Raw genomic sequence first — 14982 nt, forward strand, 5'->3', positions numbered from 1 at the left:
GACCACCTTGTATGCCTGATGGATGATGTGATCTGGTCTAGCCATTATTTTTTAACATAAGTGCTGTTATTGTATTTCTGTGCATTCATTTTCAGGTGAGCGAGATTGATACAGGTTAACAAGAGCAGGCCTAATTGCATTGTTTAGAAAATAAATGCAGTTACACTCTAGGTTTGTAGTTCTGCGCATTGATTTGTAGATAGTAAGATTGACAGAGGTTGTCATCTCCTGGACTGAATATGCAGTGCATGCTCGGAGGAAGATAATGGTCAGCTCCAGGTGAAGAACATAAGTGCTGTTAGGACACAGGTTTGCTGAGGGGGTGCTGTTAGGACTGAGCGAGCCCAGTCATAGCGTAAGAGCATTGGTGTTGTGTCTTGGGCATTGAGATTGTATCAAGGTTAGGATGGCATGGTCAGAATTATTGTAGCGTTGAAATGGACTAGTCATTGGAATCTGCTTCCGAGTCCCAGCTGTTCTTATCTCCCCGTCTTGATGCAGTTGCAGTCAATTCTGGCCCCTGGTGTTGGGTTGAGTGGCCCAAACCGGTCCCTTATATGATTTAGGGGAAAAGCCATGAGTGCTTTCTGGAAATCCATGTAGTCTTAGCTGTGTCGAATGTTGGGAGGCAGTTAGTTCCACAGTGTCTGCGGCAGGGTTGAGTAGGTGGACCCTCCAATCCTGGCTTAATTGGAGGCAGGACCCACCAGTAGGAGGGCTGTGCACGACCTTAGGGTGCGGGTTGGGAGATATGGCATTTTCTTTTTTGTAGTTGTAAGTGGTCGGCTTTGTGCACAACTCAGTGAGTAATGCCAAGATTTTGAAGGTGGCCCTCTGTTCAATTGGGAGCCAATGTAGGGTAAGGAGAGCAGGTTGACAGCCGCATTTTGGACTCTTTGGAGTTTGTTTAGTTGGTAGGCCGGAGCACCCAGGTAGATGGAGTTTGCATAGTCCAGTCTGGACATAACAATTGTCACGATTTATTAGGCGGTCACTCTCTACTCAAGGAGTTCCTTCCCCCCCCCCCAAGCCAGGTGGCCTGCACCCAAAGCACTTATACAGATGTAGTGGAACAGACAAACCATGTGGCTTAGGGGAGGAATTCAAATGAGCCCAATCAATCTTCCTTGGAAGAACGTCTTGCACCAGGTACTATGCACATTTTGCATCACCTCCTTGCACTGTGAAGCAGGTGTCCCCATGTACATCTCTTGAAGGAAAACAGAACAGAAAGTTGCTTTCCACAGTGTGATTAAATAGACTTGACCGGGCACTACCGCAAAGAAAGTCTAGTAAAAGTGTTGTGGTTAACAATCAAGAAAGATCTTGCTTTTAACCATAGACATGGGAAGGTGTTTGGTGAATAGAGAACTTAGTTCCTGCGGAGGTTCCACACTTTGGGGCAAATTGACATTCTGCATTTACTAAACCACAGAGCATTACCAAGATGTACAGAATTGTAGCGGTGCAGGTGAAAGGGGAGCACTAGAGGATAAGCAGCATAACTAAAGCTTTAAATGTATTAAGACGCAAATGTAAGGTTTGCAAGTAGCTATTTGAAAGTTGAACATCTTTTGCCAGCTGGAAAAATATACATGTTGCAGGTACTTGACAGCTCAATGTGTTTGCAGAATTCATGGGCATTTGATATGTTAAAACCTAGTTGCCTCCTCAATGTGCCATTCCCCCTGGGCTGTCCTCATTGACTCCTCTTCCACACTGATAAAAGCCCCAACATGTAGAGCCCAGCCCAGCTGAGGGGACCATTTTCTGTAACTGGATGCAGACTGCTGATTATAGCACAACCAACAGGGACAAAGCTGCTGTCTTGATGCCACACTGATACACTTTCATCATATGGAAACATAACCATTAGGTGACGGATTAGGAGCGTGTATCTGAGCCGCAGTGGAGACTAGTGGGAAGTGTAGCATTTGGGGTCTTTTTGATGAGCCAATTGGCTCTAGAACTTACAAGGATGCTAGTGCCATGTAATGGGAACATTTGTTGAGTGCATGAAGTGTACAAAACGTGATCGACCAACAGGTCAGCAGCGTGCATGGTCATAGGTACAGGAATGGAGAGGACGGAACATCGCGCATTGCATAGTCTACAATCTGAGTACACACACTTCCATTTACTAGAGAGGGTTGCAGTGGACATCTACCATGGTCGATCCATTTTGATGCTGATGTAGTTTCTCCATCAACTTTCTAGATCCTTTTCTGCTGGAAGATGTGGCGCCAGACATGTGGCCTTGGATTTCTAGCCCATAGTAAAAGCCACATTTCTCTTACACAGCCCGAGTCCTGGCTTTACCCAGCCTTTAAAGACGATACTTTTTGTGTTTATGGCCAGGATTTCTTTTAATGATTGTAATAATCAAAACATTTCAAAACGTTGATTAATTGCAGTTTTTTCACATAACTTTGGGACTACTGCTAATTTTAGCATTATCCTTGGGAGATATGGCCAAAATAAAAACGGTGAAACTATTGGCCAAAAATAAAAAAAGGTGGGTGTTAAATTTACAGGGACCCAGAGGGCATTACGTGCCCTCTGGGGCCCTGTAAATTTAACACGATATTCTTCACGATATTCGAGATGATGACTGCCAGAAATGCCAGAAATGATTCAGCACCCTGTTCCATTTACAGTTTGGAGCAAGAGTTTCTTGGTGTTAAAGCAGCATATGTTTGGCCTGTCTAAAGAGAGCTTATTTTATCGTTTAACTAATGTACACTCATTTCAATGACCCCGGCTATCAATCAGCAGACCCATGAAGCATAATGTGCTTCTGACTAGTGTGATGCCTCCCTGATTAGTGCCAGTAGACTGCAGAATCGGGATCTGATTTCACCAACAGTGGCCCTGGGATGGAAAGCAGAGGGAGTTTTATTACATCTTCTAAGTCCCTCTGGGTGTTGCAAGACTGGCAGTGTCTGCAGGCACAGCAAACAAGGTGATGCACCGGGATCCAGCAGGGTCTGGGCCTGGGGAGAGTTGTAGAGGGGCATAGTATCTCGTGGGCAGTTCGGGTGGCTTAATTTGTCCCCATATCGGGTGTTTATTGCTCACTGGACCCAAGCCTAGGGATGTGTCCGTTCCCATGCAAAGGGAATGATGTTTGAGCTGACCTGATCCTTGTGGATAAACGTGACAATGGTGGGTCCCTTCTGTAATAGCTATCATGGAAAGGAATGCTGCCCATTGCTATTGGATATGCTTAATTCAAAGTTTTACTTCATCACATACTGGTGTATGGAACAAGTTACTTACCTGTAACTGTTGTTCTCCAGCATGGGTCTGGCATGGATTCACATGCTCATGAATATTCCCCGTCGTCAGGCTGGGAATCCTCGGTAAAGAAAAAATCAGTATCAGTTTCGTTTCTGATCTGTCTTTCGTAGTAGTAACCAATCACTGATCTCTGCGTCATACTGACCACAGCCAATGACTGCCCTCTACCTAAGCCCCGCCTCTGGCAGCCATCTTCAGATTTGGTAGCACGTGAAGTGGCAGTATGACCAAGTGAAGAGCCGCAGAGGGGTAGGCGGGAGGGTTCGCATGTGAGTCCATGCCAGACCCATGCTGGAGAACAACAGTTACAGGTAAGTAACTTGTTCCTTCTCCAGCATGGGGTCTGGCATGGATTCACATGGTCATGAATATAAGAATAAATAGCAGTACACACATGCACAACCACGGGTGGTGGCAAAAGGTTCAACATTAAGCAATGCAAAAAACTTAACATTAAGCATCTCTTACCTCCTCACCAGGCTCACCTTAAGCAAACAGGTTGCGCAGCACTGCTTGGCCGACCCTGGACTCCTCCCTGGAATCCCGATCGATGCAGTAGAATCTCGTGAAGGTGTGCGTCGACCTCCACGTAGCAGCCCTGCAGATGTCCAGCAGGGGCACACCAGATAAGAACACCGTAGTAGCAGCGATCGCTCTGGTCGAATGGGCTCTCGGACGGCCTGGCAGCGGTCGGTTAGCCAACCGGTGACAGGCTCTCCGGCTGCATGATGCAGCCGGAGAGCCATCTGGAAATAGAAGACTTCGAGAGAGCCTTCCCTTGATTCACAGGTCGAAAGTTCACGAACAGCTGTGATGTCCTCCGGAAACTCTTTGTGCGGTCCACGTAGAACTTTAGCGCTCTAGCCACATCCAGCGAGTGCAAAGTCCTCTCGGCCGGCGACGAAGGAGACGGGAAGAAAACGGGTAACACCAAGGGCTCGTTAAGATGGAAGTCCGACGGCACCTTGGGCATAAAGGAGGGGTGCGTCCTAAGCACCACCCTCGAGGCATGGAAAGTCAAGTAGGGTGCCTTGCAGGATAGGGCCTGGATCTCTCCCACTCGTCGTGCGGAGGTAATGGCCACCAGGAACGCAGTCTTCCACGACACAAACTTCATTGGTGCGGAGTGCATCGGCTCGAATGGGGGCCCCATGAGCCTGGTCAGCACCACGTTAAGTTCCCACGCCGGGGCCGGGGCCTTCACCGGCGGGAACGACCGGAACAGTCCTTTCATAAACACTTTTACCAGTCGATGGGACCACAGGGACGTCCGTCCTGTGGTTCTGGTATATCTGGAGATCGCCGCCAGATGAATCTTAATGGAGGCATGGGCTAGCCCAGCCTTTGCCAGCGATAGCAGTTACGGCAGCACTTGAGGGGCCGTAATCCGTAGGGGGTTGATCTTCTGTGCTCGGCACCAGATAGAGAACCTCTTCCACTTATGACCATAGCATTTGAGAGTCGAGGATGCCCTGGCCTTTGCAAGAACCTCTCTGCAATCGGCCGGTATATCGCAGCCTCCAAACTCTAGCGCTGCAGGAGCCAAGCCTGCAGGTTCAGCGACGCCGGGTCATGGTGGAAGATGGCGCCTCCTTCTCTGGAGAGAAGGTCCGCGTCCGCCGACAGCTTGATGGGAGGGGACGTTGACAAGTCCAGAAGGTCCGGGAACCAGATCTGCCTCGGCCACGCCGGTGCGACGAGGATCATCCTGCACCGGGACCTCTTGAGCTGGCTGAAGAGTCGAAGTAGCAACGGCAACGGAGGGAACGCATACAGGTATAGGTCATCCCAGGGGCGCGAGAACGCATCGCCCATGCTTCTCGGCTGGGGAAACCTGCTGGCGAACCTCTTGCACTTCGAGTTCGTCGCTGTTGCGAACAGGTCGATTTGGGGTTTGCCCCATCGTCCGAAGAGTTGATCCACCTGATCCTGGCGCAGTTCCCACTCGTGACACGCGCGCAGCTCCCTGCTGAGCGAGTCGGCGATGGTGTTTCTTTCTCCTGCCAGGTGGAAGGGAACCAGGAACATCCCCTGGGTGACCGCCCAGTGCCACAGATCCTGTGCCTCCTTGGATAGGGCTGGGGATCTGGTGCCTCCCTGCTTCCGTATGTAAAACATTGTCGTGGTGTTGTCCGTGAAGATCCGCACCACCTTGCCCTTGAGTGACGGGAGGAACGATTTGAGAGCCCAGAACACGGCTCGGAGTTCCAGGACGTTGATGTGCAGGAGCCTCTCCTCCGGGAGCCAGAGGCCCCTTGCGTGGAGATCTCCGGTGTGGGCGCCCCAGCCTTTCAGGGAGGCGTCCGTCGTCACCGTCTCCTGGTACGCGGGCGTCTGAAAGTCCTTGCCCGCCGTGAGGTGCGCTCGAACGCCCCACCACTGAATCGCCCACCACTGAATCGCCTGCCAGAACACCTCGTTGAGGGGGACCCTGTCTTCGAAGGTGCCCGTCGCCTGCCTCCAACGGGCGTCGAGAAATTCTTGGAGAGGGCGCATCCGTAGTCTGCAGAGGCGCACCAGGTAGATGCAAGAGGACATCATCCCCAGGAGGGACTTGATGGACCTCACCCTGGCCACGTCCGTGGCAAGCAGGCGCTGCACTTTGCCTAGAATGGTCTTTGTCCGTTCTTCCGACGGGGCCGACAGGCGCCTCACTGTATCGAGCTCCGCTCCGAGAAACAGGGCCACCTGCGACGGCACCAGGTGGGACTTTGGGTAATTTATGGCGAATCCCAGGTCTGTGAGTAGCTGGACGGTCCTCGCAGTGTGTTCGACGGCGAGTTCCCTCGTCCTTGAGCGGATGAGCCAGTCGTCCAGGTAGGGGTAGAGGTGAATCCCCTGCAGGCGCAGCTGCGCCGCCACTGGTGCTAGGCACTTGGTAAAGACCCTGGGGGTCGACTTCAATCCGAACGGCAGCGCTCTGAATTGGTAGTGGCGTCCCTGGACGACGAACCTGAGGAACTTTCGGTGACATTTGAGGATGGGAACGTGGAAGTACGCATCCTCCAGGTCCACGACGATAGAAAGTCGCCTTCCTCCAGCTGTCCCAGTACGTGCTGGAGGGTGACCATCCTGAACTTTTGTGATCTGATGTATTTGCTCAAACGACAAAGGTCCAGGATGGGGCGCCAGCCGCCCGTCTTCTTCCTGACGAGGAAGTACCTTGAGTATCCCCGGAGCCCCGGAGCCGCTTCGGGACAAGCTCGATGGCGCCTTTCCTGAGCATCGCCCGCACTTCCTGGCCACAGGTGGAACGTGAGGGCACTTCTTCAGGAATTCGATAGAGTGTCCTCTTGCCAGGGTATCCAGCACCCAACGGTCGGTGGAGATGGACTTCCACACGCCGACGAAGTTTGTCAGCTGGCCTCCCACCGGGCTGCTTCGGTGGGGGCCCGAGACCATGGCCGGTTCAGTCCTGCTTGGAGGTGGTGGCCTTGCCGCCCTGGCCACCTTGCCAATGGCAGTGAGGCGCTCCCTGCTTGCCGCGACCCTGTAGGCCTCCTGAGACGAGGAGCGTGCCGCCTGGCGGTAGGACGACGAGCCACCGCTGGATCCCTTGGAGGCACCCTGTCTGCCTCCGGAGCTCCGAAAGGGCCGTCGTTGCTGAAGGGCTCCTAGGGCGCGGGCCGTCTCTGTGTCCGATTTTATGGCTTGGAGGGATTCGTCCACCGCCTTCCCGAACAAGTTGCTGCCGTCGAACGGCATGTCCAACACCCTGGTCTGGACGTCCTGACGGAAGTCGGTCGCCCGGAGCCGACCCCGTCGTCGTAGGCAAACACCGTTGCCCAGCTAGCGGAACCCGGTATCAGCAATATCGGTTGCCACTGTTATGGCGTGGTCCGACGGCACCTCGCCCTCTTGCAGTATTTCCAGGGCCTCGGACCTCTTGTCGTCCGGCAGGAAGTCCAATATGGGGGCTAGCTTAAACCAGAGCTCCCTGTCGTAACGGGCCACGATCGCCAGGGCGTTGGCCGCTTTGATCGTCGTCGCCGCCGACGAAATGACCCGCCGCCCCATGGCGTCCAACTTCTTTCCCTCGCCATCCGGCGGGGAATTCGACGTCGAGGCTCCTGACCCCGCCGCTTTCTTCTTCGCCGCCGCCGAGACGACCGAGTCTGGCGTTGGCTGGGCCCTGAGGCACAGGGAAGCGGTTTCGGGGACCCGGTACTTCTTCTCGTACCGGTCCCGTTTGGCTGGTGCTGTGGAGGGGTTTTTGAGAACCGACAGGCCCTCCTCCCAGATGTCATCGATTAGGGGCACCGCGATGACCGTCTTCCTCTTGGCCTCCCGGCGCTGATAGAGGAAACCTTCCTTTTTCTGCTCCTCCGGGTAGAGCTGGAACAATTCGGACGCCCTGGCGATCATGACGTGGAATGAGCCAATCTCATCGGGCGGCGAGGCCCGTGCGACGGGAGATGGGAGACCCGTTCCGTCGTCGTCGCCCTCAGAACCCGTCATCGAGTCCAACGCACCGTCATCTCCCGACTCGTGGGAGGATGAGGAGGGAACTGTAGGCCTTACGGGGGCGAGCGGAGGAAAGGGCTGGGTCGTCCGTCGTTTGTTCTGAGGACTTCCCGACGGGCCAGGTTGCGAATCCTCCGGCCTGGGCCGTGGGAATGTCGTCCTTATCTCAGAGCATAAGGACTGGATGGCAGACAAAATGGCCGCCGAGCCATCCTGAGGCCTAGGATCCGGCTGCGCCGGAAGGGAAGGCTGCTCTTCCTCACCATAGTCGTCATCCTCGGTTATCTCCCGAGGATCTTCTTGACGGGATCGAACCTTCTCGAATTGGACTTCGAGGTTCCTCACGGCCTCGGTCAGTTCCTCCTCCGAGGCTGACTCCGAGCTCGAGGAGGGCACCGTGCCCCCCCTCGCTTCTTCCATCATGGCGGCCACGACGATGGGCTGAAAAGAGGATTCCCTCCTTGGCGGCAGGGAAACTCTAGTCCCGGAAGCGGTCTCCGCTGGCGGTGTCTCTGCCGGCTTGGCCAGAGTCGCAGCGATAGCCTCGATAGAGGCCTTCGCCTGCTGGGTAGGGGCCTTCACCACCTTAGGTGCGTCCCGGGCCCTCTCCTTCGGGGGAGGGGCGACGCCTCGCTCCCCCTCTTCCGAGATCGGACGGGGCTTCTCCCGAAGCTTACCCGGGGTCTCGGACTTTCTCTTCCCCGAACCGGAGCGTTGGCTCGTGGTTGACGGTGCGACCGAAGAGCCTGACCTTTCGGCGCTCCCGGAGCCAGTGGACTTGCGGCGCTTGGCCTGGTGTTGGGCCCCCGTCGCCGGGGCGCCCGCACAGGACTTAGAAGCCCGCTCGGACCCTTTCTTCTTCTTCTCACCCGTCGAACCCTTCTCCAACCAGCTTGCGAGACGGGATCGACGGTCCCTCATGGTTCGCTCCGACAAGTTCTTGCAGAACTAGCAGTCCTTCTCTGTATGAGTCTTGTCCCCATGAAGACAGTAGAGGCATCGCGAATGTTCGTTTTCCTTAAACACATTCTGCAGCCCGCATCCAGGGCAGCTGCGAAACAGCTTGGGTCCGTGCGACGAACTCGCATCCTGGGCCATCTCGAAGTAGGCCGCAAATCTTCTGGAATCCTCCAAGAAGTTGATTCGACGAAATCTTCACCCTTGAGGGGTGTAGGAAAATCCTGCAACGGGTAGCCGTTAACAGGAGTAGAAACGGTGGAGTTTGAGGCTCGATTAACTGAAAAAATGTAAAAATTCACCTGAAAAAGCGCGAAACACGCAGTAAAAGCTCGAGAGCTAAGCACGAGGACTCCCAACACTTGAACGTGCGGTAAAAATCTGAAGATGGCTGCCAGAGGCGGGGCTTAGGTAGAGGGCAGTCATTGGCTGTGGTCAGTATGACGCAGAGATCAGTGATTGGTTACTACTACGAAAGACAGATCAGAAACGAAACTGATACTGATTTTTTCTTTACCGAGGATTCCCAGCCTGACGACGGGGAATATTCATGAGCATGTGAATCTATGCCAGACCCCATGCTGGAGAAATAACATATCTCCAACCATACAGTCATTTAAGGCAACTGCTGAAGGCCTCTACATACAAACGCAATTCATATGTTCTAGTAGCAGCAAGAGAGCTTAGTGTGCCTACTGCAGGGATCCCTGTCTAACCTACAGGTCACGGTCATGATCCCCCTCAGCGTTGACTTAAACTACCACTCCAAACTGTGTTTTCTTGGCAACCACTGTCTCCCAGCTTCCCCAATGGCCAAATATGGTGAAGCCATTAAAAAAGAACTCTCAGTACTGCACCTCTGTTCCCTCATCTGTGATCATTAGAGATCATCCTAAACACAAAGCCTTATGCTGGCAATAAAGCCTATCAAACACATACTGGGAAATCGATATACTAGACATTACCTTGGTGTGAAAAGGCCCATCTGCAATGCTCATCCCCAAACGGTTAGGTTGTCAGCTTCCCCACTTGATCAAATTGTGTGATTATGATCCTGATTGAGAGCAAGTGTAAGGCTAGCACACGTCACTGGACAACCCCGTGCACTATCCACCATCACGGAACACAAGACAAACATGTACAAATTCCAATCACAATCTTACAAACTAGCAAACAAAACACCCTGGCATGCTCCACCAGCAAAAACATTTCTGTTTATAAAAAACAGACATATTGTTTTTGCCAATGTTGGTTACTGAGGTGCTGGGAGCATCCTCCTCTGCTAACTGCAGTCAAAATGTCTGGAAGTGATCATGCAGATTAACTTTACAGATTTTGCAAAAAATAACAGGAGTTCGGTAACTAAGCCCACCGCTTTAACACATTGTATGAGTACCAACCGGGTGACGTACGCAAGAATACCTATCCATCACCACCAGATTCAAGATTATAAGAGGAAATCACTGTAATGAAGCAAAAAATTGTACTCGAAAAAAAGGAAACCGTTGCTGTGGCAGTTGCAGTTAACGGTCAGAGTGCATGGCGGTTTTGAAGAGTGGATCGAATAAGCCTTTATGTTATCTTAATCCTGGAGTGGCTCATCCCTATACAGAGGCTGAATTTTAGCAATGGCCCCCAAGTGAGACTAAGAAAGAAAACAAATTAGGGGTGGGGGGTGGTGTGTGTGTGTCTTTATCTGAACCTATTGGCTCAATTATTGGGTGGGTTACAGCATTTTGAAAAGATATTTAAACTTTGGAATTAGTACTGCAACAAAAATAATTACAAATAAGTCCACCATTTTACTCTCATTTTAGGCACAAAAGGTGTTTGCAGAACGGTACCTGCGGGGTCCACGCATTCCTCTACGGTGCAAGCTGTGAATTGTAGGCCAAGAATGGAACTGTAGTCTTTCAGGAAATGTACTGATCCAAGAGGGGTCTCAACAACTTCATGACCTAAAATTAAATGTATGTTAAAATCCATGATTGTGCGTTTACACTATATAGAAACTAAAGCTAAATATCAAATCAATAGAGATAATATTGTACATTTCCAGATTATACTATAGACACTCTGGCCAGTCCTACACAAAATTAAATTGATGCACATTCTAAGTAGCAATAGAAGTACTGAATTTGGTCTGTTATGCACATTTTTTGTATCCAAATTACAAATGTATTCTGTGGAATCTTACATACAAGAATTACTGAGTCTGTGGTTAATGCTACTAAGCACCTTTTTCAAATGTGGGGATCGGACAGAAACTCAGGATTGTGGAATTCTTGGCACTATCTTCTATTGGTAACGTTGGGATGAATACCAATACAAGATGGCACCCATGCATATAGCTACACAGGGGAGCAGACTGCTAAAGTACTCAGTCTGGGCAGGAAGGAGGATGCAGCTCTGCTCCCCAGTCAGAGGGGCCCCACACATGTCCATAGATCCTTTTCTGAGAGGTAACCTCTTTTCAGAATACCATGTGTCTGAATAGCACATTTCTAAAAAATAAAACATTAGCTTATGAAAGTCTCACCGTGAAATAATGAGTGATGCCGAGACTAGCACTACGCATTGCTAGCGACAGATGACAAACACTAGCACAATGCTAAAAGGAGAACCTTTTCATTCTTCATTGTGGAACAGATATGTGTTGTGCAAAGGCACTTTTAATGCACATTGCGTACAGAGTTCACATAACTAAAGGAATGCAACCAGATTGGGCCTCATACATACAATATTCAAATCTTATCAGGGGGACCGCCTCGCTGATAGGCAAACACGATGGATGGGTAGAAGCGTAATCTCTAAAAGGATTCACAAATATTCAAAGACATTGGGGAACACGAAACCGGTTTATAGATTTGGTGACAATAAGGTAAGGAAAAGGTGGATTCTGTCACCTTATCACACGTCCCGCACAGTTAATGTTCATGCTAGTTCTATGAATGTTGAACACAAGTGACTTTGCAAAGTGTATTTGCCTGCTGTCTCGCTGTCTAGCGGTCCAGCGGGAGGCGGAAGCTGCTCCTCTTGAAGTACGGTTTAACCTTGCAACTAACTACCTTTATTTTACAGGTACTATTTTATCTCTTGAACACAATGGTTGTTAAAAAGTACACCTTAAAAACTGGCATGCCGCTTGTAATACCGTCACGGCCACTTACTATAAATCATTTAAAAATGGCGGCGGCCAAAATATCTAGTCCCCACAACAAGTTGACCTCCTCAGAAGATAAACACTTCCCTCGATGTCAATCACCTCTGACATTTGCACCTTTTGTTCCACCGAACACACTGGTATTAAAGCGGTTCATGTTGATACAGAGTTGGCAAGTGATCTAACTGATCAGCCTAGTGAACCAATGGCCCCGAGTATTTAACCAAATCTCTCACCAAATACAGTCATTAGAAATGGCTCCAGCGTCCGTTCTGCATCCTAAAAGTAATGAGCTCCAGCAATCTAACCAGGTTGATACAGGGGTAACTCCAGGGCTGGATGAAGTAACGGACACTACGCTTGTATCCGCATGCTCAGCTGTCGAAATACAGCCCAATAATGTGACCCAAATACCGATGCGGACTAGTCCCTGCCAAGTTATGGAGCCAGTGAGGTGTTCAGTAGCAGCACAGAACAAGCTGCAAAAGGCACATGAACTTCTCACATTAGCAGGGGAAATTGATGAGGATGCAATAGATTTTACGAATCTTTCAAACAATTCTAGCCCCCAAACCCAGGACGTCTTATATATCTGTTCTAATTCAGGAGATTTAATACAACTCCATGAAGATCACACACATAGTAATATCTCTACACATCCCGATCAAGACTTACCCAACACAGTTATAGCTCATGATAGAAGCCTAGTGAAAAGTACAACATCAGAAGTACAGGACAAAAATCACATCCACTTTGTTGATGAATCACCTTCCTTCATTGCACCAACTCCAAGACGATCTAGATTCCAAGAAGCAGCATAGGAATCAGAATTCTTCATACATTAAAATCAAACAACACGATTTTCCTTTCCGGAGGCCCCGCTCTTAAGAATACATTGAGTGGTTGCAAAGCTATACGAGATACTGGAAGGGTAAATAAGTCACCAAACTACAATGCTAGAACAACTTGTTGGAAATGTAATTACAATTGAGACCATCATTAATTCCACCAAAGCCTGTAAGTGAGATGGTGGACACCCAGATGCCTCTATTAGCTGATGATTGCCTTAAATTGGCAATTCAGAGTGCGCAGGAGGATTTGCCAAAGTGTACTGGTGTTCCCCTAAACGTCAAACCCACTGATCTTGCTCGAGTAGTGGAGATGGGGTCACCCACGAAAGTGAATCTTTTTGAATAGTTTTTGCCAACTGGCAACAAACCAGCAGGTCAATCAAGCTTGTCGGCTATTCCTGGTGGTGGTCTCAAGAGTAGATTGAAACCTACCAAGAAAACTCAGCAATTACAGTCCAAGGAGAGGGCAAGAAGAATTGTCTAAGCTGTGAGTCGATTAGCCAAACATCAGGATGCTCCAGTCGCTATGGCCCCTACCGTGGTTACAAAGATCATCACCCAGTCGCCCATTGTATACAAACCTCTAGATGACTTGGTGGCTCACTCTCTAAAAGTGGTTCCAGGTGGAGGACGCAACCATATTACACAATAACCACAGGATACGCTATCCATTATATCAGTGTCACTCAACCCTAAAGCCAAAAACACTGATATGTCACCAGTGATCTCAGTTGATTCAGCAGTGACAAATCCTGGGTATCCAACCATTGATTCTCTCAGAGAAGAAATTCGAGCCTCAATTAATTCTTATGTAACTCAAAACTCACTGCAGGGGGCAAGTAAGACATTCCCAGGGCGCTAACTCGGTTTTGGCCCAACGTTCTGAGAAAGTGACATCATGGCCTGCATTGAAAGAAAAGACCTTGATAGATCTAACAAACTCTCACCAGTATTACACAATTTTGCCATCCTCTAGTTGTGAATTGCAAGCAAACAATGGCCATAATAGCTTAATCACAAACCCTGTTCTCCAAACTATAAATGCTTCTAAGCTTGCACTAATACAAACAGATACCTTGATGTCATGCAATAGAATGACCCCCCTACGTCGCTGGACATAAGGGATCTGGTAAAGAGGTCCATTGACTCTTATATTGCTGAAACCCAAGGTAAAATACAGGGCGACAGCAATACTCAACGTGTACCTTTACCTGATGTAAGCACGTTGTTGCAGGGGCCCACTTGCTTATTCAAAGATGCTAGATCGTCTCAAAGAAGAGATGAAGGTCCTTCTATCGCTATGACTCAAATCCAGCCAGCATTCATAGACTTTCACAGTAAAAATCAGACTATCAGTGAGAATGCAAATGGCCAAAAAAATCATCATTGTTTCACACTGAAATGTCGAGACTTACCAGGTGCCCAATATGTTCTTAACAGAGAAAAGCATATTGAACATCTGTAACGAGATATCAACATTGAGAAATCTAATAACATCAGACCTTGACTTAGTGGAATTTAGCAATGGCCGTGACCTGACAGAGGCAAGAATCTATATGGGTTCTGGGCTGGTTGCTAATCTGCTATGACAAGCCAGGGTGGCCCCGTTTGATTTGGGCTTTTTACTAACAGAAGCTCCTCTGAACTCTGCACAACAAGTTGAGAAGCCAACAATTAAGATTTATAATCCCACTCAAAGGGTTGCATCCGAAAAAGTACAGAATATTCCAAGTTACTCCTCAGTAATGCATTCATATGAAGCTAGATCGTAACAGTGCGAGACTGCTGCAAACATTAGTTTAATCTCATGGAATGAACGTGGTCACAGGCATCTGATTAATTCCTGGGAGAATGGCTTGGGGACACAGGATGTTATTGCGCTTTAGGAAACCTGTCTCATGAAATTACCGATATGGGATTCCCACACGATTATTGCCACCTTGGCTATTAGGAAACTACTGGGTCGTCCAATGGTTGGGTTATTACTAGCAGTGAAAAAGGCTTCTGGACTAACCAGTGTTTCATGCCCATGCCCTTTGTCTTGCTTCCAAGTGGTAAAAGTTACCAGAGGCGCTACACATTTGCCACTGTTAATATTTATTGGAGCAAACAAACAGTGATAGCAGATTTATTTTCCAAATTCTTGCTTCTAATCTTAGATAAGTTACTTCTGGAATCTGGGCTGGCACATACATTTATTATGGGAGACTTGAAGCTACATCTACTTGTTAAAGATGACCTTGAATT

The 14982-nt window shown here is 49.4% G+C and overlaps 1 protein-coding gene across 1 annotated transcript in view; it reads right to left on the reverse strand.

The window, feature by feature from the left end:
• The window catches only part of ACOX3 (acyl-CoA oxidase 3, pristanoyl), a 1085216-nt gene that overhangs the window by 387628 nt on the left and 682606 nt on the right, over positions 1–14982 (reverse strand). The window contains exon 13 of the mRNA XM_069632027.1: positions 10566–10679. Within this exon, the coding sequence (XP_069488128.1) occupies positions 10566–10679 (114 nt within the window). The remainder of the gene's footprint in view (positions 1–10565; positions 10680–14982) is intronic.

The sequence above is a fragment of the Ambystoma mexicanum genome, chromosome 6q (genome assembly GCF_040938575.1).
Source record: "Ambystoma mexicanum isolate Mex_15411 chromosome 6q, UKY_AmexF1_1, whole genome shotgun sequence".
Classification (NCBI taxonomy): domain Eukaryota; kingdom Metazoa; phylum Chordata; class Amphibia; order Caudata; family Ambystomatidae; genus Ambystoma; species Ambystoma mexicanum.